At 50.6% G+C, this 26,660-nt stretch overlaps 1 protein-coding gene across 10 annotated transcripts in view; it reads right to left on the bottom strand.

Moving 5' to 3' along the window:
* Positions 1 to 1,277: 1,277 nt before the first annotated feature.
* Positions 1,278 to 26,660, bottom strand: part of PPP1R12B (protein phosphatase 1 regulatory subunit 12B) — a 131,509-nt gene continuing 106,126 nt past the window's right edge. For 6 of the 10 annotated variants that reach the window (XM_051771642.1, XM_051771648.1, XM_051771647.1 and 3 more), the window contains 7 exons: positions 16,980 to 16,996; positions 16,320 to 16,467; positions 15,627 to 15,731; positions 15,293 to 15,346; positions 14,163 to 14,213; positions 8,289 to 8,469; positions 1,278 to 4,462 (listed from right to left, as the gene is read on the bottom strand). In XM_051771642.1, the coding sequence (XP_051627602.1) occupies positions 8,335 to 8,469; positions 14,163 to 14,213; positions 15,293 to 15,346; positions 15,627 to 15,731; positions 16,320 to 16,467; positions 16,980 to 16,996 (510 nt within the window). In that variant the 3' untranslated portion in view covers positions 1,278 to 4,462; positions 8,289 to 8,334. Of the gene's footprint in view, positions 4,463 to 8,288; positions 8,470 to 13,803; positions 13,872 to 14,162; positions 14,214 to 15,292; positions 15,347 to 15,626; positions 15,732 to 16,319; positions 16,468 to 16,979; positions 16,997 to 26,660 lie in introns of all 10 variants that reach the window. The other 4 variants (XM_051771643.1, XM_051771653.1, XM_051771646.1 and 1 more) reach the window with 3 other exon arrangements.

Below are 26,660 nucleotides of genomic sequence, written 5' to 3' on the forward strand. Positions count from 1 at the left end.
CCCCGCAGCGCTCGGCTCCGGCGGGAGCTGCTTTTAACGCCCCTTCCCCTCGTGTGGACCGTGTCGTTCCCGTCTCTGATCGTTCGATGGTTATTTTGTAATGATCTCTGTCTCCTTATTAAAGAAACGAGCTGAAAGGAGCTGGTTCCCTTCTGGTCTTGCTGCTGGGGCTGGCGGGGCATCCGCGGAGAGGGGCAGGTCCCAGGGTAGGGACCCCAGGGACAGTGGAGGGAAGGAGGTGTGAGGGGAACCCCATGAGTGCCCAGGTCCCCCGAAACATGGAATCATGGAATCACTGAGGTTGGAAAAGCCCTCTAAGATCATTGAGTCCAACCATTCCCCCCAGCACTGCCATGTTCACCACTAACCATGTCCCCAAGTGTTACGTCCACATGTCTTCTGAACACTTCCAGGGATGGTGACTCCACCACTACCCTGGGCAGCTGTGCCAGGGCCCAAACAGCCTTTCAGTGAAGACATTTTTCCCAGTATCCAACCTAAACCTCCCCTGGCACAGCTTGAGGCCATTTCCTCTTGTCCTGCCCCTTGTTCCCTGGGAGCAGAGCCCGACCACCCCCAGCTCCCCCCTCCTGTCAGGGAGTTGCAGAGAGTGAGAAGGTCCCCCCTGACCCTCCTTTTCTCCAGGCTGAGCTCCACCAGCTCCCTGTGCTTGTTCTCAGCCTTGAGCCCTGGCCCTTGGCTGAGTGTGTGGACCAGACATGGGGCACAGGTGGTCCCCACCAAATTCTTCCCCCCCGACAGAGTCTGGTCCCTACAGTCATGTTTAGGTCCTGCCCTGCTTTGCAGATGCACTGGATGCCCCCAGATCCCAAGGGAAGAGCTCAACCTGCTCCAACCACCTCTGAAGTCTGGAACACATGCAGGTTTCCAGCAGCCTCACCTGGGACAGAGGATCCCAGATGTGACACCATCACCTGCCCATGTCTTTGCCACACTTTGTCCTGGCCAAACTCCTGAGAAGAGCAAACACAGGACTTGGCAGAATGGGGAGATGGTCCTGACCCCCAATGTGGTTCCAAGGAGCAGATGGGACCCTCTCCATTTTGCCTTCCCACTGGTGAGAGGCTTTCAGGGATGTGCATCCAAGTTCCTTCATTTCAGCTTCCCCTGAACAGGCACCTGTGTTGTAGCTGCTGCTGTAGCATTTGTGCTTTTATGGATGATGGACACTGTTATGCCATGAGAATTTTGGGAGAAACACGGAATTTTAGTCCAAATAACTTATAATTCCAGAAAGACGGAAGCAAGGTCAAAGCTTCTATTTTATCAACTCTTATTTTATTCATTTATAAATACTGTTGTGTTTACAAGCATCATAGCTGTGAATATTATTCCCAAACTTTCAAACACACTTATAATACTATATAACAACAACCAGTAAAACAAATCATTCATCTCAGGGTTTGAAAGGCCACTCAAAAGTTGCATAAAAATACATTCTCTCCCCATCTCGTCAGCCAGTCCTGCTTCTCCAAGGAGTTTATTTACAAAGAGCCATCATAAAACTTGCAGCCACAACAGGCGGGTTCACCCCAAGCAATAAAAATGAATTCACCCCAAGCAATTGCTTAGAAAAAAACCCCTCGTGTTCCCTAAGGGAAACCACTTCTCGCAAATGCTCTGGTTCCAAGAGGGATCAGTTTTAAAACCTGCTCGCTCTGCACCCTGTCCCATGCACAGGGTTCAAGGTGTCCTGTTTGTCACCTCCTCAGTGCACTGGTTATGTCAGGCATGAAGTGAGACAAAAAAAGTTAATTCTCAAGAATTTGGTTTGCAATTGCACCGTCACTGAGAAACGCTCACAGCTTTGGCTGATCAGGGACACTGAGCTGTGGGGGCCCTCCCCCCTGCCTGGGGTTCAGGGGGGAATCCAGTGCTAAGCAGACACTTCAGCTAAAGCAGTTTGGCTTTGCAAGGTGCCAATCAGAGGAACGAGCCTCCCACAGCCTTCCCATACTGTTCCTTAGGAAAAAAACACAGTGAGTGTCCTGCTAGGAAGGGGCAAAACATCAGTGTGGGATGGGTTTGTCAGATTGGGTTGAACCCTCTCCCTAAAACAGACACCAGGCTTCTTCCTGCTGCCAGGAACCCGCCCTGTGAGAAGAACAGGATCTTTAGTGCCAACTCTCAGCCTCACCATCAGCTGGTGAGCATCTTCTCCTCCGCACGGCACAGAAGGGACCGGGCTCCTGATCTCCTGATCAGAGCCAAGAGCCCGAGGCTGGAGTGAGGAGCAGGTCACCAAGAGAGAAAACACCAAGAACGGCAGAAGTACTCACATAAAGAGTGCACCAAGAGGGAACGGCGTGCAGGGGAAGCATTGACCGGATCTCAAGACTTAAAGCTGTTAAATAGAGCAGGGTTAAAATCAAGGAATATAAAAAGGATGCCTGGTTTAGGCAGTGCTCTGCAGAAACCCTGATGCCTTTACCAGCTTTGGTCTCTTCCTCCCAAAGCTCAGCAGCAGAGGAAGGGCCTCAGTGTACCAGGAGAAACGGCACCTAACGCCATGCAAACGGCTCCACCGGCTGAAGAGGAACCTCTGGCCAGAGCTGCCTGGGAAAGATGGCAGCTCTAGGAAGAGCAAGAGAGGTGGAAACAGGCAGGACAGGGAGGGGAAGGGGGAAAGATGGAGAACTGGGGGGAGGGAGGGAACCCAAAGAGAAAAAAACCCAAGGGAGAGAAAAATAAAGATGATTTCTGAGGCAATAACCAGCAAAAGGTTCCAAAAAGCCCAGGATTTACTGATAAATTTTACCCTGTTGAGCAAGCTCAAGTATTCTGCTCAAGTATCTCATCTCTCTCTCCCAGAGCAGAGCTGCCTGGGAACGTGGGCAGAGCTGCTTCATTGCCACCTCCAGGTTCAGTGACTGAGACTGCAGCCCTTGGCCAGACAGAGCTGGGAGTCCAAGGACAAAGGGAATGAAAGGACAAATATGGAAGGATGTAGATGGGAGAGTGGTTTGGATACAGCAAGATGTCTCTGAGAGGGAAGGTATTGTTCAAGAGGAGTCAGTTAAGGGGAAGCTGAACAGACCTGATGACAGGTCCCACAGCATGGAGAGAGGAGCCAATGCCCATGGGGAGAACAATTCCAAGCTGTTCTGAGTGCATATAAGATTAAAGAGGGGTGTTTTTGGAGGTTTCCTTCAAGGTCAAGGCTTTTCACAAGCTTTTGACAGGTTAGGAGACTTTCATCACAGTGATTCAGTCACCAGCAGCTCCTTGTCTGTCTGACACCGACGCACCCTCACCTTTCCAAGGTGTGTGGGAGGACAAGTTATCACTGCTCCATGGTCCTCTGCCTTGGGATCCAGCTGTGCCAAGCTGCTTCACCAACAGAAGGGTGGGAAGGAACAGGACTCTGGCATTTCCCCTCTCTACAAATTCTGCTGCAAATCCAAGTGAGGTCCCCAAAATACCAGACCAGACTCCACTACGGGGCTCTGCCTTCATGGAGACAGCAGAATGTCCCAGATGGCTGTTAGGACAGGGAGGCTGGTTTCTGGTGTGGGCACAGCTCCCTGTGAGGTGATTCACACTCACACGTGTGTAAAAGCAGCAGAGGGTCTCTAAGGGTTCAAGCTTGTCCTTCAGAAAGCTCAGAAGATACCTCCTGACCCAAGGAGCAAGAGTCCAGGTGCAACTGGGTGCTACTAATTACAGACAGGAGCCCTGGAAGAACACAACGTGACATGGAATCACCCAGGCTGGGTGAAAGGGAGGGTGAGGGATAAGGGTCTGATGCCAAGTGTCAGTGCTGATGTTACCAAACAGGTTCAAAATCTTAAATAAAGGACTGGGTCTACTGGGGCAAGAGGAGGAGAAAGTCTCTGTGCAAAGCAGCCTGTGACAGACATGAGCCCAGGTGGCTTTCACAGCATCACATTTAGCCAGTCCCACATCTCAGTGGGTTGATGTGCATCCTCAGAGTTCCAGCCTGGGTTCACATTTCCCACCTGTACAGGGCTTGGATGTGCTGGATTAGTTTTTGAGGTGTCACTTTTTACAGTAGGAGCTTCCCACTCCAGGTCAGAGTCCGACACCAAATACTGGGCTTCTGGAAGAAGTTTTGGCAGCTCAAACCCAGTCCTCACGTTTCTCCCTTGAATAAAATGTCCGAGATACCACAACATGCTTAAATTAAAAATAATAAAATGGCAGGGGGTGTGTTGGAGGAAAATAGGGGTAGAAAGGGAATGTACAGCAAAGGGCAGGGCAAGGCAGGTGTGACATTGATCCCATGGCTGAAACACTTGCTGTACGTGACAGATGGGGAAGGGGGGGGGAGGGCTCGTGGTGGGGTTGGCAGCTGGTGTAGGGCCCCTCCTCATCCTGCCTTTGCTCAGGATTCCTATTTGGAGAGTTTGCTGATGACACGAATGAGGGCTCCATTCTCATCCTTCAGCCTTTGGTTGTCCGACTTCAGCTCTGTCAAAATCTGCAGAGAGACAAAGACAAGGTGGGATCAGAGCTCAGCTCAGATGACCAGAGGGGACGTTGCATCCCCTCCACCAGCACAGTTCCATTTCTCTGGAGCATCTCCAGAGCTTTTACAAGCTGGCTGCCAGGCGTGGAGGGTGAGAGGGGACTGGAGCACAGCAGAGCCAGGGAGCCCCGAGCCTGGAAGTCCGTGGTGCAAAGCAATGCCATGGCCCCAGCAGCAGGTCAGCACCAGGCTGGGAGGGCAGGAACCACTTCTGAGCTGTTTCACCCCAAACCTGTGCCCAGAGGCTAATTAGAGCTCAGCACAAAATGATAAAGCTGGTTTTCCTGCTTTGGTTTTTTCCATTTTGCCAGGACTAGAGAGGAAAACAAAGGTCTGAAATTCTCACTTAGGACTGGACCCTGCAAAATCTCTTTAGAATACCCCCAAATCTCCTTGGGACCCCACAGATGTGTAACACATGCTGAGGCCAGAGGACTGGTAGAACACACTGACACTGGAGGTACCTCCTGGGTGCTCAACCAAGGGTTACAACACAGACAAAAGGCTGAGCACTTTGGAAATAGAGAAGAAATAACTCCAACAAGACCCTTCCAGCATTTCTAATTGGCATAAACCCTCCCAACTTCCCATGCTCCCCATGCTGCAGGTGGGTGACCTTCAGTGGACTGTTCCTGGCCGTCGGGGCACCAGGAGGAGACTCCCTACCCCGTCCTGGTGTGACAGACAAGGGGTCACTCCCACCACAGGTGCCAGCAGACCACAGGGTGACCTGCTGGAGCACACTGGGGGACAGCAGGGTCACACACAGGCATGAACAGCACCGGTATAAGCTCAGCCATCTCTGCCAGGAATCTTGGAGGAATTCCCCCAAACCCAAAATCTGCACTAAATCTTCTCCTTCCTCCTAAGCTGGAGTTTCAGCTCTAACCACAACACCTGCTCCCCTCCACCTGCAGCCCCTCCACAACCACTGGCACAGAGTGCAGGCAGTTCCTGGGGCAGTGCTGGAGCAATTCCCTCCTTTCACAGTCAGGTCAAGCCATGGTGGCCCCAATACTCCCAACCCCATCCCTGTGGGTGCTGGTGGTGGATGGTCCAGGCAGGAGGTTTTGCTAGAGAGGGAAGAGGGGAATGGTACCACATGGTGGGATAGTGGGGAAAGGGTAAACTGATGTGCTGGGCTGGCCAGAGCTCCAGCTAGTGACACTGGAAGTGTCTCCCTGGACCCAGGGGTGGTGTGATGTGCATCACCATGGCTGGGCTGTCACCAGAACAGCACTTATGGCTCCTTACAACATTTCTCACGGCCAAAGGAGAGGCATTGCCATCACCAAGTGCTCAGGAGCTCAGAGACAGGGCAGAGCCCTTGCTGTCTCTGCACCTTTATGCTTCCTCCTGAGCTTCACCCAGGGCTCAGTCTGGTGCCTCCCAGTGCCCTGTGACAGCTCAACCACCCACCGGAGTCTGTGGGTGGACAGTCCTTGTCCTCCCCTGCCTGGAGTGGATAAGTGCCCATTGCTGTGATAAGGGGGGTACCAAGTCCTGCCACTCTGGTAGAGAGAATCTGTCACAGGATCCCAGAAACAACTCCAGAGAGACCCACCCTGGTCCCACAGCTCACCGGGAGCTCTGGCAGCAGCTGTACCTCACACATGGGCTCCAGGCAACTTCAGTGATTTATTTAAAAATGAAGAAGCATAAGTGCATGTAAAATAAGTGTCTCTGAAAAAGTTTCCTGGTTGTATCCCTGCTCCCATCAGTGTCCAGTGAGCCTTTCTGAAAGCAACACATCAACACTACACAATTTCACCTTCCTGAGCCAAGGGTGTTTCTCCCTTTGAAGCTGAGTGGCCTCAAGTTGGGTAAAATAAACAACATGTGAACAGGCTGGGGCTGGAAACTACAGCTTTATAGGTGTCTCAGGTGTGGTGAGGAGGGATGTGGCCTAGCCCCAGGGGATGGCAGGGCTGACAGTGATGCAGTGTCGGTGTAAGGTCAGTTTTGGGCTGGAGGATGGTCTGAGCAGCAGGGCTCTGTGTTACCTGTGATACTGGAGAAGGTGGCTCCTCAGAAATTATGTGAGTTTGGGAAAATGGGGTTCTTTGAAAAGCACTGCTGCTGCCAGGGCATGGTGAATATGAAACCAGTGGCATCATTGTACAGCTGTGATGTCCACAGACACCTCTGAGCCAGGGTTTACATGTGCAGCAACAGCCTGTGTTAGACCTACTAAAAGAGTTGAAATAAATCAGTGGAACAGCATATTGCTCTTCCCCAGCTTGAGCACCGCAGGGAATGGCAAACCTGAGTGAGGAGGGAAGGATGAGCCCGGCCACAGCTCAGCCAGACAGGTCACCCCTGAGCAGGGGGGGATGGAAGGGAAGTGATAACCCAGGCACTTCCCGGGAGGAGAAGAGAGGTGACTTGCAGGTGGTGAAACATCAGTTCTCTGAGTCTGGAAATGGTTTTGCCCAATTTTCCCTCTCAGATCGCAAAGCACGTGGGGAAGAAGAATGATTCATGGCTTGTGAGAAGGAATGAGACAAGGATGGGTTGGAGGATACTTTTGCAGATTTAAAACAGAAAGGCAGTGAGATCATTGCACCTGACCATCTGCACAATCCAGGGCACACAGCACGACACTCGACTCTCCCAGCCCCTGGGACACACATGTGGGCTTGAGCTGAGACTCCTGGAAAGGGGAAGCCACAATTCCCCTGGTTAGTTTGTTTCTATGGCTAATCAGCCTTGATATAATTTGTGTGCTAAGAATAGATTTTTTTATACCGTGGTGCCACTTCCAGCCCACAAGAGCACAGTGTTTCTGTGTCTGAAGGGATCTGAATATCCCTACTAACCTGCAAAGGACAGGCAGGGTCCTGAGAAAGGAGCAGTTACAGCTTTATTTTAGCACACAGCCAATGAAGTAGCAGGAAGGGATGTAATTTAGTTGTGTGATGTGCTAGGGCAAAGCTTAGGAAAGGGTCATCTTTGGGTTTCAAACACTAATTGCCCTGCACTGGATTTAAAACAGAAGATGGAAACACAAAGCACTCCTGGTCCAGCTCCTGCTGGGTCCTCCATCCTGCACCAGCCCACAGGAGGCAGGGGGGATGTTGAACCTGTGGGCTCAGACTCAAAAATCTCCATTTAACATGAGGGAAGGAGGTTGTCCTCTTTGCTCAAGTGACCAAGAAAAACTGCTGAGGACAGCTCAGTTTGTAGTTTTTCTAAAAATCCTCTTTCTGTCTAAAATGTACACTTTTCACAACATCCCTACCAATTTATGACACTGTTCATCCTGACTTTGGATTATCTGATTTCCTGAGTGCCAGCTTCTCCCTGAACTAAGTCCAATTAAAAAAGAATTCTATTATGGGTTGACATAGAGCATGAACCATCTATTTTCAGATGTCCAGGGTCCAGGTTGGATGGGGCTTGGAGCAACCTGGTCTAGTGGAAGGTCTCCCTGCCCATGGCAGGGGGCTGGAATGAGATGAGCTTTAAGGTCTCTTCCAATCCAAACCAGTCTGGGGGTCTATCTCCAGGCAGGGTACTGGGCATAGGGCTGCTGGCACTGCCAAGCCACCCCAAAGCCATTCCCCAGTGCTAAGCTGGCGAGGTTGGCAGCACTGCCAAGCAGAGCGAGAGCCAGCGGGATGAGCAGAGCCTCCAGCAAAGCTCTGCCATGGCAGCAGCACCATGCTTTTGGAATTTTGAGGATTCTTTGCCACAAGCTTTTGAGCCACAAGTTTCACCAGACACCCTGGACAGCAGGGAGGCGAGGGAACAGCCCGGCCAGGGAGCGGAGACCTGCCTGGAAGAGTGGAACAGGGAGGCGAGATGAGCCCGAGGGAAAGCAGCTACAGCTCCTCTGATTCTGAGGGCTTGGTGGGCAGAGAAAGTCTGGCTACGACCCGGGTCAGAGCCCTGTTCTCAGCCAGCAGTTGCTCATTCATCTGCCTCAGGGTGTGAATCTGTTTGAGCTGGTGGAGATTCTGCAGAGAGTGAGAGGAATGGATAGAGAAATACAGAGAGAACATCACGGAGACAAACGGGCACAGAAATGTGAATTTAGTCCACAGGGAGTGAAAGGAAAAAAGAGAGTAAAAGAAAAATTAGTAGCAGTGAGTGCTGGATAGGGAAAACCTGTCAACACACTGAGGATGTTTTGAGAACCCTCCCTTTCTCCAGGGGCTCCCAAAGCCTTAAAAAAGGTCAAATGAAGTGGTTTTCCACCAAAAAGCTGGATTATATTCTAGTTTACCCAGACAGCCCTGGGACTTGGGAACTGCTGTGAGAACTATCACCATTGACTTACCACCTACACAGGCTCTGAAAGCACTGCTGGGAACTGAGAATTTCTTTAAAACTTCTTTTCTTCATGTTTCTCTAAAAGTTAAAGCAGTTGTGTAGAGCAAAGAGCGATCAGAGCTTCATGGGAGATTGTAAAGGTACAGACCTAAAGGTACAGCATCTGCAAGTGTCACTGTCCCACAGCAGATCACTGAGACAGGTACTGTGCCTGCTCGTGTCCCTTGTTCCTCAGTGATGCTCCTGGGTCTGCCAAGGCTCAGTCCCACCAAAATGTTTGAGGTTTGGGGAGGTTTTTCACCCCTGCCCAAATTCAGCTCTTCTCTGGGGCTCAATTTATCTCTGACCTCCAGAGGTGGCAAGTCTGAACCTTAAGTCTCTCATTTGAGCTGGAGGAGTCTGAATGAGAGCATCTCCCACAGGAGGGATGTACCAGCCTGGCATTCTTGGTGACAAAGGCAATGGTAAGCACAGGGCAGTGCAGAGATTGAGCCCCACGCTGGGGCTTGCAGAGGTACAAACTGGGCACAGATACAAACTGGGCACAGATACAAACTGGGCACAGATACAAACTGGACACAGGTACAAACTGGGTCTTGCACAGGTACAGAGGCAATGGGAGGTAGGGAACAGAAAAGCCATGAGGGAAGCAGAATGTGGAAATGGTACAAGCCAAGCAGACATCCCAGTGCCACACGGACGACACTTTGCCAGTGGTGCAAAAGCTAATCCATGTGCTGGACATTTACACCAACGTGGGTGCCAGCAGATGTCAGGGCTATGGAGCTGCTTCCTGAGCCATGGCCTGACCCTCTTTCCTACTCAGAACTCATCAGGCAGAAGGGCCATGAGAACAAGAACCCCTGCTGAACAGTAACCCCTCCTGCATGGTGGGGGGAGCCCCAACACTGGACAGGGGAAGGCAAGAACTGAAATATTGAAAAGAAGAGTTGTAAGTTCAAGTGACAAAATCCCAGCTCTGAACCAAAGTAGCTCCACAAAGCACCATGCTCTTCCCCATGTGCTCTGACTTGTGAGCTCGCAGCAGCAGGAGGAAATGGAGGGAAGGGTCTCTGGGGAAGGGGATTCCTTTTTGCCATTTCATTAGCAGAACGCACTCCAAGGGAGGTCACTGTCTGTCCTGAACCAGGAGCTGCACAAATAAATCTACTGCATCACAAAGAAGCTGCAATGACCACCCACTCAACCTGCACGTCTTAGGTTGCCCAGAGAAGCTGTGGCTGCCCCATCCCTGGAAGTGTCCAAGGCCAGGTTGGACTGGGCTTGGAGCAACCTGGGCTAGTGCAAGGTGTTCCTGCCCATGGCAGGGGCTGCAACAAGATTAGCTCTGAGATTCCTTCCAACCCAAACCAGACTGGGATTCCATGATGACCAAGAGCTGGTTGCAGCTGGTAAGGAACCTGCTGCATCCCAGGACATTTTGTCCAAGGGCTCATTCCTGTACAAAACAGAAGTACTTTGTGTATGCCCCATCCATCAGCTCCATTCTTAGCTGCCCAAAAGCACTACCTCTGCTCCTCATGAAGGAATGAAGACACCCTGTTGAAATGCTTTGCAAAACCAACAGAAGTAAGGTGGGGAGTGCAGGGAACCAGCAAAGTATGGGGCTTGAGCCCCCTGAGATCATCAAACTGACAAAGCAGCTCCTTGGACACACCAATGCAATTCTGACACTGGATAAATCAACAGGTCCCGAGACAGAGCTACGGCCAACAAACTGCAGGAGAGCTGCAGGGACACTTCAGCAGTGAGATCTCACCACATCCCATCCATCCATCCATCCATCCATCCATCCATCATCCATATATCCATCTACCCCTTCACCCGCCCGAGCTGTGCTGGCTGCCTGTGCACCAGAAGCTGCCAGAGGATGGTTGTACTGGAAGAGTCACTTCTTTTGGTGGTACCAAAGGCAGCTGAGGTCACTTGGTCTGTTCAGACTGGAGAAGAGAAGCCTGAGATTAGACCTCATTGGGGTTTGCAGCTTCCTCATGAGGGGCAGTGGAGGGGCAGCTCCGACCTCTGCTCTGTGTGAGCAGTGACAGGACCCGAGGGAACGGCTGGAGCTGTGTCAGGAGAGGTTTAGGTTGGATATCAGGAAAAGGTTCTTTCCCCACAGGGTGGCTGGGCACTGGAATAGGCTCCCTCAGGCAGTGGTTATGGCCTCAAACCTGCCAGAGTTCAAGGAGTGTCTGGACAATGCTCTCAGGTACATGGAGTGACTCTTGGGGTCCTGTGCAGGGCTAAGGGTTGGACTCGATGATCTCTGTGGGTCCCTTCCAGCTCAAGAGATTCCATGATTCTATGATACCATGGACAATAAGCATCCTCTGTTTTACCACAGGGCTCACAGCTGGCAGAAAAAATCCAACATATGTAAAATGAGGTGTTGTGCTACGCGAGGTGGAAAGGACTGTGATCATTTCAGAGACCACCTTTGTTTTTCCACACCAACACAGCACGAAACCTCAGTCTGGTCCCATCAGCCGCCGCTCAGCCTCAGCATGCTGCACAGCCCACAGGAAGGATCATTTATGTAAAAATGTACATATGCTGCAGGTAGGCCAGGCTCCTATTTATCCAAGAAACTCAGCAAAGGCTGGGAAGCTGGGACTGAAGCCAAGAGTGAAGACCAGGATCTGGATGATACTGCTGTGATTGCTTATCACTCTGCTTGATACCTGGCTTAGCCAAAGCAGGTCTCTCAGTTCAGCTGTACTTGCCTTCAGTTAAAGGATTCTGTGCCTGCAACACTGGGGGAAACAAAAACGCCCGGAGCGTGCACGATGGCCGAGGCCAGGAGCTGCTACGGAATAAAGAAGCTTCTGTGACCTTCAAGAAAAATTGCTCTGTTCAGTTGGGACCTTGGGCACTTGGCACTGAATTCAGCTCAGTGCAAATGTTAATTTTCTTTCTCCTGTCTCAGCCAAGGTTCTGGATCTCCAGTCAAATTCTGCAGTTGCTCAGGGAAACGCTGCACCACTCTGTCACCTTCGCAAGAGCAGGTCTGAGGAGCAGCTCTGCCACCAAGGTTCTTGGGATTGCTGAGCCCGTCCCGCTCCTCTGCACTTCTCGATGGCTTTGTTAGCAGGGGTTACACTCAGGACAGGAACAAAGCTCATTGCCTCAAGCACAGTCTGAAGTACAAAGCATTTCTGTCACCTGTGAGGAGAATCCTGGCCAGGACATCTGATGTGTGGAACTGGATATACACTACCTGGGATCAAGCAGCTGGATGTGAGCCTTGCTGGATCTGTTTGATTCAAAGACTAGTGGAAAGAATCCCCCAAACCAACCTGACACCTTATTACCTGGCAAGTTTGGTTGCTTCCCACTGCTGAATAACCTTCCATGTTCAAGGAAACTGGTGGATTTGCTTACTCCTTTCCAATTCCTTCTTTATTCCTTCTGACTCTGCTTGACAGCTACTCAGGCAGCGCATGGAGCAGGAATGAAAGTCCAACCAGAATTAACAGATTTTTTCCCTGGTTCAATTCCCACACTGGGGACTAACAGGGATGCTCTGTGGAGGTTATCTCACTGCAGGCAAACACAGCAGGGCTGACTCTCCTGCTTCAAGGCACGATGAGAGTGGACACAAAAGTGCTTTTCATATGCACAGGTCCAATTCAATACTTCTTTCTTCAGAAATCTTATACTCCTTTTTATTGAGTGGCTGTCAAAAAAGATGTCACAGTGCCCTCAGGTACTCACTCACCACGCGCTGAAGGTTTTGCAAACACTAGTGAAAATGCAATAGTGCCTCAGAAGAGAGATGTTACAATTTCTTATCTATTTATTCTACTAAGAAAAGGTCACTTTGGTTATTTGATGCAGCAAGAACAGTGCAGAGAGCAGAGTCAGCACCACTCTGAGGACCTGAAGCTCATTTTCAGCCGGACCACAGACTCCTTCAGCCCACACCTCTTGGGGCAGTGTGAGAACACGTGCAACCTCTGGGAGTGCTTCTTCTTCTGCACCACCTTGGCTTCCATCACTCTGTAGCTCTGAATTATCCAAACCAGAGGTGTTCTGGCTGTGTCCAACAGTCCCTACAGGCACCTTCCTTCATTAACTGCTCTTCAAACCACCATCAATGTTCCCAAACAGAGAAGCCACTAGAGGACACCACCTTGTCTTCTTACTCCATGGGCTGAGCTGGTTTGCAGTGATCTGGAGAGCTGAAGGACCAACACAAACTGCTCCTGCCTGTGTTTCTCTTGAAGGCCACAATTCTGTAATTACAGGAAGGTCTCACTGCAGATAAAGGTTGTTACCTGCTCACTGAACAAAGAGGTTGGAATTTAGGCATGTCAAATCCTTTCTTCTCCCCCTCCTGGCTTGAACATCCACACTTATTTTCTCCTCTGTGAGGGAACAAGAGCCTTTACAGAAGACTCCACCACATCATTCTGCTACTAATCACAGCAGAAGATGCAGTACAAGCCACTGATCCTTTCAAAGCTTCAAAGAGAAACACAATGTTGGAATCTCCTCCAGAATGGCAGGAACTCATTTCCACCAGCAAACCGGGAGAGCTCTCAGGTGGGTTCTTCTGAAAGCAGCTTAGTCCCACCTGGGTCATGCTCAAAGGGAACAGAAGCATGGGCAGAGAGCAAAGGGGACATTCATTCTGTGAACACGAGCGTTAAAACATAGTGTAATGCTAAAACACGACGTGATGCTGCAAAACCAGTGTGAAATTTTAGGTGCACAAAGGCAGCAAGATGCTGCCTCCTGCTCTGCAGTGCTCAGCCCCTGCTCCCAGGGCAGGAGAGAACCATCCTCGAAGCAGGACCACGAGAGAGAGAACACGACGGTGGCGATGGCTTGTGACACTAAGCCATGCTGCACATCTCACCAGGAAGCAAGTTCATCTTGGTTGAAATTATCACAGGCCTCCACAGCCTCCCAGTGACATGCTCTGGGGACACAATCACTCTGTGTTTTGTCCTGGCCAGTGTGCGTGAGCTCAAAAGCCAGCTTTGTCTTCTTACCCATCCGGAGAGAACTTCAGCGGCTTAACTGGGGCTGCAGACTAGTCAGAGCACAGGGGGTCAGCACACTGGAACTCAGCGATGCCACAAAAGGTTAGTTTGGGAGGGCATTTAAGGAGAACAGCTTTCGCCATCCTCAGATCAAACAGCAGAACAAATCAAACATAGGAGCAATCAGATGAATGAGAACAGGACAGTTTATTAGCATTTCAGGTTTGGAGAACAGGGCCATTGAAGCCTGACTGCAGAAAGGAATGCGGGTCCCCTCCCATGGACACCTTTAATATCCTCCTCCTGGGCGACAATCCCAAAAGACATGAATACAAAATGGAATAGACACAGTGAAGATTATTTCTTACCTTCATCTCCTCCTCCATTTCAGAGAGTTTCCGCTCCAGGGCTCGCTTCTCCTGTTTACAAGGATTCATAACAAAGAGGGTCACAAGATTTGAGAAGAAAAATTTACAGTATATTTTCTTTTAGAGAAAAATAAGGGTCTTGTATTTCTGTAGGAGCATTCACTGAAGAGCACCCCAAAGCAAGGCAGAGGCTGCAAAGCTGTAAAGTTGACTGCCTTAGGTGTATTGTGGAAAATGAGGATTACACAAGTAGGCTCTGCCATGTGAGTGCTGGTGGTGCCCTCAGCTAGAGCCTGTGCCAGAGTGCAGATCTGGATGCCTCCAATGATTTTCCCAAAATGAGGGGGCTCACAACACCCCAGGGACATGCCCTGAGAAGGGAGAAATAGGAAATGTGGGTCAGGAACAGGATTTACACTCTCTGTCCTGCTCCTTTGCCCTCTGCAAAGAGACACAAGGTCAGGACAGTGAGAAAAATGCACCTGCTGGGTGTGGCTGTGCATGATGAGTTTTGGGTCACTTTTTGTCCCCAGTGTACTTTGTCCAGGGATTCATCAGTGCAAAATGCATGAGCCATCCTGGGAACAGCTAATGCCATCTTCACTGAGAACAGTTGGGCTCTTTTTACTCTCTAACTCTCAGAAAGCTGTATTTGTGGCTGTTGTGACCCTATTTCAACAAAAATCAAGCTGGATGTTGCCATAACTTCAAGACCAAGGGGAAGGTCCTGCCCCTGCGTTGGCAGCCCCTGGTATCAACCCAGGCTGGGGGATGAAGAGATTGAGAGAAGCCCTTCAGGCTTTTGCTTTGTTCCCCCACCACGCCAAACCAGTCTTTATTTATAAAGGATCAAGAATATTCTAAAGCATAATGGACCAACAGTCTCTTAGTGTGATACAATCCGTTGGTCTGCAGTTTCCTATAACGAAAGAGAGAAATCAGAATGAAGCTGATGTGCAAAGAAGAGCAGCAGAGTCTCAGGCCCTGAAAAGGTCAGAACACAATTATCACTGTGAGCTGGCAAAAATACAACTTATCTTTTAATTAACGCTTTCCTTCTAGAAATGACTCTGCCCTGCACAGCAACACGAGGCAACGACTGCGACTCAGAAGAAAGCAGAGACACGTACCCTCTTCTCCATCTCCAGCATGCTGGACCGGTCAGAAGTTTTCTCCTGTTTCTGCTATGGAAATTAAAAATAGAAAGTGATTAAACCCGAGAGCACTCACAGGGTGTGGCACAAAGGCTGAGACAGCCCACAGATGCTCCTGCCCAGAGAGGCAGCAAGGCTTTACAGAATCACTCACTTATTTCTGTGAAAAACAACAGTCTCTTCTATAGCACCTTCCCTCCCAAGAGCATCCTTCCAGGAGCTCCCCCCTCCTTTTCCCATCCTGGAACAAGTGTTGGTTCATCATGGGCAGTATTCAGTTCCTCCAGTCAGGACCTGGATTTTCCCTCACCTGGGCTGCTTTTTCCAACTTTGCTTTGATGTCAGCCAGCTCAAGCTGGGCTTCTTGCAGCTTTGACTTCAGCTTTTGATTTTCAGACAGAGCGCTCTCATACAACTGAAACACAAAACAAGAGCTCAATTACCCAGGTTGCTCCTGGTTAATTAACCCTGTCCTGCTGTGCTGCTCTGAGCAGACATGTGCCCTCAGCACTGAGCTGTGGGGTTGCATTTGCTCCCCCACATCAGGAGATGAGAATAAGGGCAAACAGAACCAGTCTGGATGCTTTACTCGTGTTTTTGCATGAAATAAGAAAATAGCTGTTGAATTTTGTAGGGAGTTTAAACACAGCCAAGAGGCAAAGAAAAAGGATGGTTTTAGTTTAGGTAATTCTTTACTCAGAGGGTGATGAGGCTGCCCTGAGAAGCAGTGGCTGCCCCATCCTTGGAAGTGTTCAAAGCCAGGTTGGACAGGGCTTGGAGCAACCTGGGCTAGTGGAAGGTGTCCCTGCCCATGGCAGGGGGTGGAACGAGATGAGCTTTAAGGTCTCTTCCAACCTAAATCATTCTGTGATTCCATGAAACAGACAAAATGAAAATTAACTTTCTCTCTGTCTTCCCACAGACTCTCAAGGGCAGGTTTCTGCAGCAACAGGCAGGTTCTGTGGTGTGTGTGATGACAGTAACACATTTAAAAAACTCCTACTTTTTTATAGTCCCTGTTGCTCTCCTCCTCCGCGCGGCTGCTGAGGGCAGCGAGCCGGTTCTCCCTCCGGCTGTAGGCACTGGAGCGGCTGGAGGCACGGTCGCTGTAGGACGAGTCACTGGTGCTGGGGTTTGTAGCTGCTTCCAACCTGGAAGAGGATGAAGATCCAGCACCGTGGAGCTGCTGTAACTTGGAACAGCCAGCACGGACCCGACTGGTTGGGACTGGAGGCTGTGGCAGTCCCGGCTGAGCCGGGGCTCTGGGATGGGTGGGAGCATCTCCATCTGCTGCTGGGCATCGCTGCCCAAAACCCGCAGTCACCACCCAATAACAACAGGAAAACACCCCCTGGGCACTAGCCCAGCCCCCGTGGGCAGTGATTTCCCATGGATCTCTTATCTCCGTAGTGGGAAAAGGCTCCATTTCTAACAGGCCACTGATGGTTTTTCGTCTCTGCAGTTAAATAATTTAGGGAGTAGAGGACAGAAGCAAACTGGCCCCACAGCTGAGCTCAGGAAAGAACCCAAATGGCCAGTACCAGACCAAATGTGCACTCCCCCGTGCTTCAGGGGACAGGGTTTGGCTTCAAAGCCATACAAAAACATGCTGTCAATAAATATTACATAGGAAAAAAAATAAAGAAAAAAAGAAAATTCTTACCTGGAAAGTCTTTCATGCTGAAGGGGGAAAAAAAGGAAAGAAAAAGGGAATTAATAATGAGGAGAATTAAAGGTTCAGTTCAACAACTGCAGAGGTGCAAGGCAGCAGTAATTTCCCACCTCTGATACCAGCACCCAGCTCACACCAGGCTACACAGAGATTTCCCAGCACAAACTAAGAATCTCCAATCCCTGCCTGAATCTTCATCTGCCTCAGTTCCTCTGAAGCATTTCAAGTTTTACTTTCTTTTGCTCACCTAAGAAATCCTGAACCTTGCTCTTCAATTCCTCATTTCCACAACTGAAATCCTTTCCTTTGAACCCAAACTTATCTACTGTTTCCCTTTTTCAGTGAAGTTATTCTTCCTGCCTTTCATCCCTGTCCTGTGTGTGATGTGCGTGAGGGGGATTAACAGACACAGGGAGCTCCCAGCATGTTTGTGTTGAACTTCAGGAAATCACAAACACTGTTTTTCTCTCCATGGGCAAGTACTCCTTGGAGTAAAGCTTCACCATGGCATGGAGAGACACAACAGCAGCTGCAGGAGGGAGGAAGAAGACTCTTAAACCAGGTGGACATGTTGGTTGAAGCCTGTGGTACATTCTTCTTTCTCTATCAACATCCAAACCTCTCCATTGCCTTTGGACATTGAGGGGCTGGAGTGTGTCCAGAGAAGGGAATGGAGCTGGGAAAGGGGCTGGAGCACCAGGAGCAGCTGAGGGAGCTGGGGAGGCTCAGCCTGGAGAAAAGGAGGGTCAGGGGGGACCTTCTGGCTCTGCAACTCCTTGACAGGAGAGTGGAGCCAGGGGGGATCTGCCTCTGCTCCCAGGGAACAATGGACAGGACAAGAGGAAACGGCCTCAAGTTGTGGTAGGGGAGGTTTGGACTAGATATTGGGAAAAATTTCTTTCTGAAGAGGGTGCTCAGGCCCTGGCACAGGTTGTCCAGGACAGCAATGGATGCCCCATCCCTGGAATTGTTCAAAAAAGATGGGATGTGGCACTTGTGTGGCAAACATGGGGAATGGTTGGGCTCGATGATCTTAGAGGGCTTTTCCAACCTTAATAATTCCATGATTCTATGAATATCCTACAGCGGCTGGTTGTGGCAAACCACTGTTTTAATACAGTTTTCTGGATCAGACAATTCTTTCCCACAATTGCAGAAATCCAGTGGTGATGGCACCGCTGTCCTGCAGGACAGTCACCTCCTCCATGAGGTTCCTCTCTATCTGACAGATATTTACTCAAATTCCAGGTGCATTCCAATTCTTTATAGCCCCTTGAACCAGAAATTGAGCCCAATATTCCTCTGCTGATTTATCAGCAGCATCATTGCTCTTACAAACCTCCCACAGGCACTTCCAGCCATTTCCCTACGTCCTTTTTAATAAAGAGTCAACACAAAGGAACCACAGAGCAGACGAGGGGTCAGGCTTTTAGTGCCCAGACGTGCTGGTGCTGGAGCTTGCACTCCCAGCTACACCAGTAAATCCTGTGCTGATGCCTTGCTGAGGGGCAGACGTGCTGCCTGTCTGGCACCTCAGGGACTGAACACTTCAGACCTCCTGCTCCAACCTGGCACTGCTGCCTCTGATCCTGGGCACGGATCTGGGAGCACATGCCATGGAGAGAGGAATTAACTCACCCCATTATATGGAGGAGAAGGGCAGGGACAAGTGACCCAGCCAAATCTCCACTCAAAGCCAGAGGAGCACGGGGGCAAGTCCCTGTCACTGTCTGCCAGGGTATGGGCACCAGCTACCCATTGTACCTGGTTACTAAGTTTTCAGTCCATTCCATACTAAATGCAACCCTCATCTTGCATCTGATTCAAGACAGGAGTGTCCCCAGGGACCCTGCAATCCCCGGGCTCTGCAGCACAGCCTCTGACACGACGCAGGAGCTGCCCCAGGGCCAAAGAGATTAACTGAAGGGACCCGGCACGAGTGAAACCTTGTGGATGGACAACACACTCAGCAAAGCTCCTGTGTGCAAAGCTCAAAAGGACAAGCAAGCCCTGCTATGAATCAACACGTTCTCCCTTGAGCTGTGCCCGCAGGGCCACCCTCAGCCGGGCTCTTGGGTGGGTACAGTGCCAGCCCCACCCTGTAGACACTGTCACTAAAACCCTGAGTTCGTCCCAGCCCAGGATTATTTTATTTGCTCTGACCCTCTCTCTTCTTTGCATCTTACAGGTGAAGAACCTCCCAAGGAAGACAGCAGATGACCTTCCACCATGGCTAAGCTGCACTGCACCTCCACAAGCCATGTCAGATTCTGTCTGGGAAGCATCTCATGGGACTCAACGCCTGGCAGCTGCCTCATGTCGTGACAGGGACATGGGAGTGCTTGTCCCAACAGTCATGGCTTGGGCCACGCTCTGTACGAAGCTCAGAGGCAGTAAGTTGGGTCATAGTTTCTGTACAGCTGGTCTCTGGCACGGGGCTGTCGTTACAAAGCCAGACCATAAATCCAACCACACTCTGGGCTCATCCCCCAGCGTGGGCAGCAGGAGAGGGGGGGATTCTGCCCCTCTGCCCTGCTGAGGTGAGACCCCACCTGCAGAGCTGCCTCCAGCTCTGGGATCCCAATAGAAGAAGGATGTGGAGCTGTTGGAGCAAGTCCAGAGATACTCTGAGAGTGGAAGCCCCTCTGCTCTGGAGCCAGGTTGGGAGAGCTGAGGGTGTACTGGCCATGGAAGAGAAGGCTTCAGGGAGACCTTAGAGCCCCTTCCAGTGCCTAAAGGGACTCCAGGAGAGCTAGAGAAGGACTTTGGACAAGGGATGGAGTGACAGGACAAGGGTGAATGGATTCCCGCTGCCAGAGGGCAGGGTTAGATGGGATATTGGGAAGAAATTCTTCCCTGTGAGGGTGGGGAGGCCCTGGCACAGGTTGCCCAGAGAAGCTGTGGCTGCCCCATCCCTGGAAGTGTTCAAGGCCAGGTTGGATGTGGCTTGGAGCAACGTGGGACAGTGGAACTCCATGGTAGGGGAATAGAATGAGATGAACTTTAAGGTCTCTTCCAACCCAAACCAGTCTGGGTTCTACGAAAGATTTCCTGTTTTCAGCCATGCACACACTGATCTTACCATGGTGCTTTATTAGCTGAGCTTTCAACATTTGCTTCTTAAACCCCTCAGCAGCCTGACAGCTCCTTTTGAATTCTGGTCCAGTGACCCAACCTTCCCTGAAGACTGGGAGAAGGGAATTAGGCAGTGATTAACAAGCCTCTTGTTGAAAGTTATTTGTGCACTTTATGCTAATCCCCTTCAATGGTGACTTTTGTTAGGATGACAAATGGCTGGGTAAGTAATCCACTCCATAGTAAGCCTGAATTTATTTCAACAAACACACCTGCCAATGGATTTGAACAGTGCTGGAAATCCCCACGTGGCTGAGCAAGGCCACGTGGAAACCGGGCACTGAACCCGAGCAGGTCCCCTCACCAGCCTGGCCACTTGCAGCACAAGGAAAAACCACTTTTGTTCTGTTTTTTCCTCCAAAGAAACTAAAATTTCCATAGGCAGGGGAGAGCAGGGGCGGGATTCTGCAAAGGAATCAAGAAAGGAATCACTTTAAACATATACAGCAAAAAGGGGACAAACCCAGGATTACTGTATTTACAACCTCCCTGTGATGGTTACTGAGACAGACTTGTTCAGACTGGGACTGTCTCTATGTGGATAAAGGGAAGCAAAGTGCCAGATGAGAGGGGAGGACCCACATCATTCCTGTGCTGCTTCCAGCACTGAGCAGAGCCACCCTGCAGTGACCTGGAAACATGGAATCACAGCATCACTCAGGTTGGAAAAGCCCTCTTGGATCACTGAGTCCAACCCTGTTCCCAGGTGTCACATCCACTTGCTTTCTGAACACATCCAGGGATGGTGACTCCACCACTGCCCCAGGCAGCCTGTGCCAGGGCCTGACCATCCTTTCAGGGAAGAAATTTTCCCTAATATCCAATCTAAACCTCCCCTGGTGCAACTTGAGGCCATTTCCTCTTGTCCTGTCCCTTGTTCCCTGGGAGCACAGCATCCCCACCGGGCTCCTCCCTCCTGTGAGGGAGTTGCAGAGAGTGAGAAGGTCCCCCCTGAGCCTCCTTTCCTACAGGCTGAGGCCCCCCAGCTCCCTCAGCTGCTCCTGGTGCTCCAGACCCTTTCCCAGCTCTGTTCCCTTCTCAGGACATGCTCAAGCACCTGCAGTCACACTGGGGCTGCTCCAAACAAAACCTGGGTGTTCCTTAGTGCTCAGGGATTTCTCTCCCTGTGACTTTATCTCCCTTTAAGCTCATCTCTGCCAACAAACGACCCCAGTGTCTTCCAGAAACAGCCAGGAACCGCGGGAATCGACGTGATCGCAGCCGTTGGGGAAGCTGGTGTCCATCGCTCACCTTCCAGCTTTTGGGCCTCTCTCCATGTTATTTCAGTTAAAACTGGCATTTTTGAGAAAAAAAAAATTAAGTTTGAGAGACTGAGGTGTGGAAGGCAGAGCCTGAGGGGATGTGACAGCAGCTGTTGGCGTGCCCCTACCATAATGGAAGCTGCAGAAGAGTTTTCATCAGCAGATCCTCCTTCCACTTGCTGCTGCCTTCAGGGAAGGAGGTACAATTTATTTATTTTGTTTTAAATGGGTTTCTGGATCAAGATTTTTCTGGGTTTTGCAAAAATGCTAGTGTTTGTGCTGGTATTTCAAAGAGCAGCTTACTCAGGTGGTTTGGAGGCTTTTTAAAATAATGATGGAGGAGAAGAAGAAATGCTGAATGAAAAATACAGGCTCCATTCTGCATCTTCTAAAAAATGTCCCAGCTAAAAGAGGTGATGTGGAAAGCAGCAGTTCTCAGCACAAAGAGAGGCTTTGAAGTGTGAGGAAATGAGTTAAACAAAATGACAACTAAAATCCCCTGCTCCTGAGGGTGGCAGGAGAAGCCCGAGAGGAAAAGTGTGAGCCCTACGTGCAAAAAACTACGAGTCAGCATGTGCCTGGGTGGGCAAGAAGGCCAGTGACACCTGGCTTGTACCATCACTGGTGTGGCAGCACAACCAGGGCAGTGTCCCATGCTGGGCACTGCTGAGGACCCCCCTCAAATCCTGGGGTCAGTTCTGGGCCCCTCATGACAAGAAAGACATTGAGGGGCTGGAGCGTGTCCAAAGAAGGGAAGGGGGCTGGGGAAGGGGCTGGAGCACCAGGAGTGGCTGAGGGAGCTGGGGGGGCTCAGCCTGGAGAAAAGGAGGCTCAGGGGGGAATCTTCTCGCTCTCTGCAACTCCCTGACAGGAGGGGGGAGCCGGGGGGGGTCGGGCTCTGCTCCCAGGGAACAAGGGATGGGACAAGAGGAAATGGCCTCAAGTTGCACCAGGGGAGGTTTAGGTTGGATATTAGGGAAAATTTCTTTTCTGAAAGGGTGGTCAGGCACAGGCCTGACCTACACCTACACCAGGGCAGTGGTGGAGTCACCATCCCTGGAATTGCTCAAAAAAAACGTGGACATGGCATTTGGGGACATGGTTTAGTGGTGAACACAGTGGTGGTGAGACAACAGTTGGACTCGATGATCTTAGAGGGCTTTTCCAAACTCAATGATTCTGGGATTCCATGATTCTCTGAAACACTGACGAGGTGCTTAACTGAGGCATCTCTGCCATTTGCTCAAAGAGACACAAATCTGCAGAGGCCACAGGGATGTCACGCTGGAGACATATCTTGAGCACCAAACAGCTTCTTTCCTGCTCAGTTCTGCCCTGTGTTTGGCCATAGAACCCTTGGAAACCCTCACCACGTGCTTCCAACCACACCTGCACTGTCAGTGCAGGCACCACCACTCCTCCCTGCACTGCCCCATCCTAAAGCATCCATGAAATATTCATTCAAACTCTGGCAGCTCCCTGTGGAATTGATGAAGGAGGTTGTGTTTGCTTGGACGTGCTGTCCCAGAGCTAGAAATTCCGAGATCAGAGTGAGAAGGCGAAGGATAAAACTCTCCTCCTTCACTGCTGGGAAGAGAAGTTGGGGCTGAACAGAGGGAATGAAGAGCTGAGGCACCACATGTGCACTTGACTAAGCTGGTGCAAGAAAGGGCTCTTCCTTCGTGATTTCTTCTTGTCAAGGTGAAAAAGGGGATGCTGAGTAACTGCTGTATCCACTGCAGTCATCATCAAATCATCATCAACAAATACCTTGGGTTTTCTTTCTTCCCCTGGCAAATTTGGAGCAGCACTGTCAGTTTTGCCCAGACTCCTTCATTTCCCTTGGGATCAAAATTTGACTAGAAACATTAAGAGCCAGGGAAGCATCGGGTTGTGAAATTATCCTTCCACAGTCTAAACAGGGTCAGAGCGCTGCAAGGTTTGGGGTGGGGGGGGAGGACCCCAGGGAACACACAGTGCTGGAGGTGGATGTCCTGGTTCAGAAACCAGCGTGGCAGCTGGCACTGAGCCCCCGGCGCTCCTGCCGAGACACCCAAGGGGATGGCTTTTAAAGGAAGACTAAAAAGCACAGAGCACTTGCAGGCAGGCTCACAAGCTTCTGATAATCCTTGGCTCTTAGAGCTCTCACTGGAGAGATTCCACCACCTTCCCTCCCATCCATCTCATGGTGGGCAGCAGGCCCAGGTAGCGCTGGGGTGCTGGGGAACATCGAAGGGGTGCCACTCATTTTGCCAGTTCACAAATGATTCAACCCAGGTGGGCTGGCAGAACATCTGGGTCTGAGATGGGACCCAAGAAAAAGGGCAAAGAGCACCACAGAATAATGGAATCACAGCATGGTTTGGGTTGGAAGAAACCTTAAAGCTCATCTCGTTCCACCCCCTGCCACGGGCAGGGACACCTTCCAGGTGCTCCAAGCCCCATCCAACCTGGCCTTGAACACTTCCAGGAATTCTCGGGGTGCTGACACAGGTCAGTCCCAGGGAAAAGGCACAGCTGGGCACTGGCCACGCCTCCACTTGCCTGGAGCACCAGGATGCTGCCCAGTGCCAGAAAAGCCATCCGGGACTGATTTTAAAAATGTGCTCGGATTGTGGAGGGTAGGAGCCTTCCCTAAGAAACTCAGAAACTTTTGCAGCTGTTTGGGAGCTCAGTGAAGGATAATTAAAACCAAATTCCTCCTGGAAGGTTTTGTAAAATGCAGCCCTGAACTGCAGTGCCAAAAGTGGGATCGGCCACTGCTCCTGCCAATGCAGAAACTGCCCTAATTGCTTCCAATTGCATTCTACGTCTGAGACTGGAGCCAGTGAAGGCACAACCCCCCACTATTTACATTTTTTAAGAAAATATTTAAAAACGAGAAAAAATTAGATGCTTTGGGAACATTTTTGGCTTCATCTCCAACTGGCCAACCTCAGGACAGTGTGCACTATTTTAAGGGAGTTGTTGCGGAATTAATTCTGGTGTGTTTTGCCTCAGAGACCCTGATTAATGCCTACGATTAATTAACCACCATGTAATGATATCCTGGGGCACAGCTCCAACCCTGCCCTCCCTTAAGCATGAGGGGAAGTTTTAGGAACCCCTCAAATTTTATTCTTGTGCTGGCAAATATCCTCCTGGTGAGTTCTGTTTATTTTAGAAATTAGATGTAAAATAAAGCCAGCTGGTTTGAGGTTCCTTCCCTCTATGTGCAAAGTTACGTAGCTCCTACACCTCCACAAGCTCCAGTGCTGGGCCTGGCTGATGCACAGTGAGCCTGAAAGGACAACCTTCCTGAGCTGGAAGGGACCTACAAGGATCAAGTCCAACTCCTGGCCCTTCACAGACACCCCAAAAAGCCCACCATGTGCCTGAGAGCATTGTCCAAACACCCCTTGAGCTCCTTGGCAGGTTTGGGGGCGTGACCACTGCCCTGGGGAGCCTGTTCACCGCCCAACCACCCTCTGGGAGAAGAACCTTTTCCTGATATCCAGCCTAACCCTCCCCTGACACAGCCCCAGCTGTTCCCTCAGGTCCTGTCACTGCTCACACAGAGCAGAGATCGGTGCTGTCCCTCCGCTCCCCCTCCTGAGGAAGCTGCAGATCCTGAGGAGGTTTGACCTCAGGCTCCTCCAGGCTGAACAGACCAAGTGACCTCCTCGTATGGCCCCTCTAGACCCTTCCCCATCCCTGTGTCCCACCTTTGGACACTCTCCAGTAGCTTCAGATCCTTCTTACATTGAGGTCCCCAGAACTGCCCCCAGGACCCAAGGTGAGGCTGTACCAGCACAGAGCAGAGCACTGCTGAGGGCAGGAATCCTCGTGGAGCTGGCACAGCCAGAGCCAAGCTGGGAGGAGGCAAAGACAGGAGAAAGGCTGTCTGGGACACCTTGGACCATCCCCAGTGGGTACAGCTCAGGTCAGTGTTCCTCTCCAGCCGCGTTTGTCATAACAGTCAGGGATGGCTGGGGTCAAGTTTGGTTTTCTAGTGGGTGCAGAATAATTTGAAGGTCTGGCTGAACTCTGCTTTTGAGAACTATTTCGAGGTTGTTGCCTCCCTCAGGAAGCTGTTCCTCCGACCTGAGAGCTGTGGTTTGTGCAGCATCCCCTCAGCTCCACTGTGATGAATGTGATGAATGTGCTGCTTCCAGCTCAAGCTTGCAATTGTGCAAATGCAAGGATTCCAAAATCCTGTAGATACGATTAATAATCCAGTCCAGCCAAACCACCTCCATGTAACCTCCAACTCCCCAAAGCCTGATGCAAAACATGTTTTCTTGAACTATAAATCAATAAGCTTTGCTTAAGAAAAACTGCTGTTACTGAAGCATAACATTAAAAGCTTCTCCAAAATGGAACAGTGGTTCTGGCAGCTGCTGCCACAGATCCCATAGTTTTCAGTACGAATAGCACTGATTTATTCAGAAACAAACATCCAGGGCTCTGAGGGTCACATTTACTGCCATCCCAAACATACTGAGTTGGATGCTGGTCTGTGCCATTTGTGCCACAGCCAGCCTGTGCCTTGGTGCCCCAAACCCCTCCCGTGGCCCACAGGCTTTCCAGAGCTGCAGTTTATTCCCACTGTCCCTTGGGGATGAAACTTGCCACGTAAAACTTCAGGCTGGATCGGATTTTAATTTAGGAAAGGCCACAGTGCTGAAACCCAGGGTTTGTTGCTCTTATTTTTTTTTCCTTCTTTTCTAAGGGATCAAATTTTATTGGTGAGAAATTTAATTTTGCAAAGCAACGTGATCTTAGACAAAACTCTCCAGACACGAGGAAATAAAAACTGAATGGCCAACTGACACGAGAGGAGGAGATTTCTGCTCCTAAATTTCTTCCAGATGAGAATGCCACATGTCTGCAGGAACCCCTTCCCTGCCCTGCAAACACTCTGGTGGGATGTTCTCAGGTGTTTCATCAGGGATTTAAATACCTGTCACCAGCCAGGGTTCAACAGCCAACTTGGCCACTTTCTGGTGTGATGTCCACTCCAAAACCCCGCACACACTTCCTGATCCAGCAGCCACACACATCCCACAACAGCACTATGGGCACAGGCAGAGTGATTGGAATAATGGAATCACAGAACTGCTAAGGTTGGAAAAGCCCCCTAAGATCATCAAGTCCAACTGTTCCCCCAGCACAGCCAAGGCTGCCACTAACCCATGTCCCCAAGTGCCACATCCACATGGCTTTTAACTCTCTCCAGGGATGGCAACTCCACCACTGCCCTGGGCAGCCTCTGCCTGACCACCCTTTCCATGCA

The sequence above is a fragment of the Manacus candei genome, unplaced genomic scaffold (assembly GCF_025592945.1).
Source record: "Manacus candei isolate 608988 ecotype Guabito, Panama unplaced genomic scaffold, ASM2559294v1 h1tg000139l, whole genome shotgun sequence".
NCBI lineage: Eukaryota > Metazoa > Chordata > Aves > Passeriformes > Pipridae > Manacus > Manacus candei.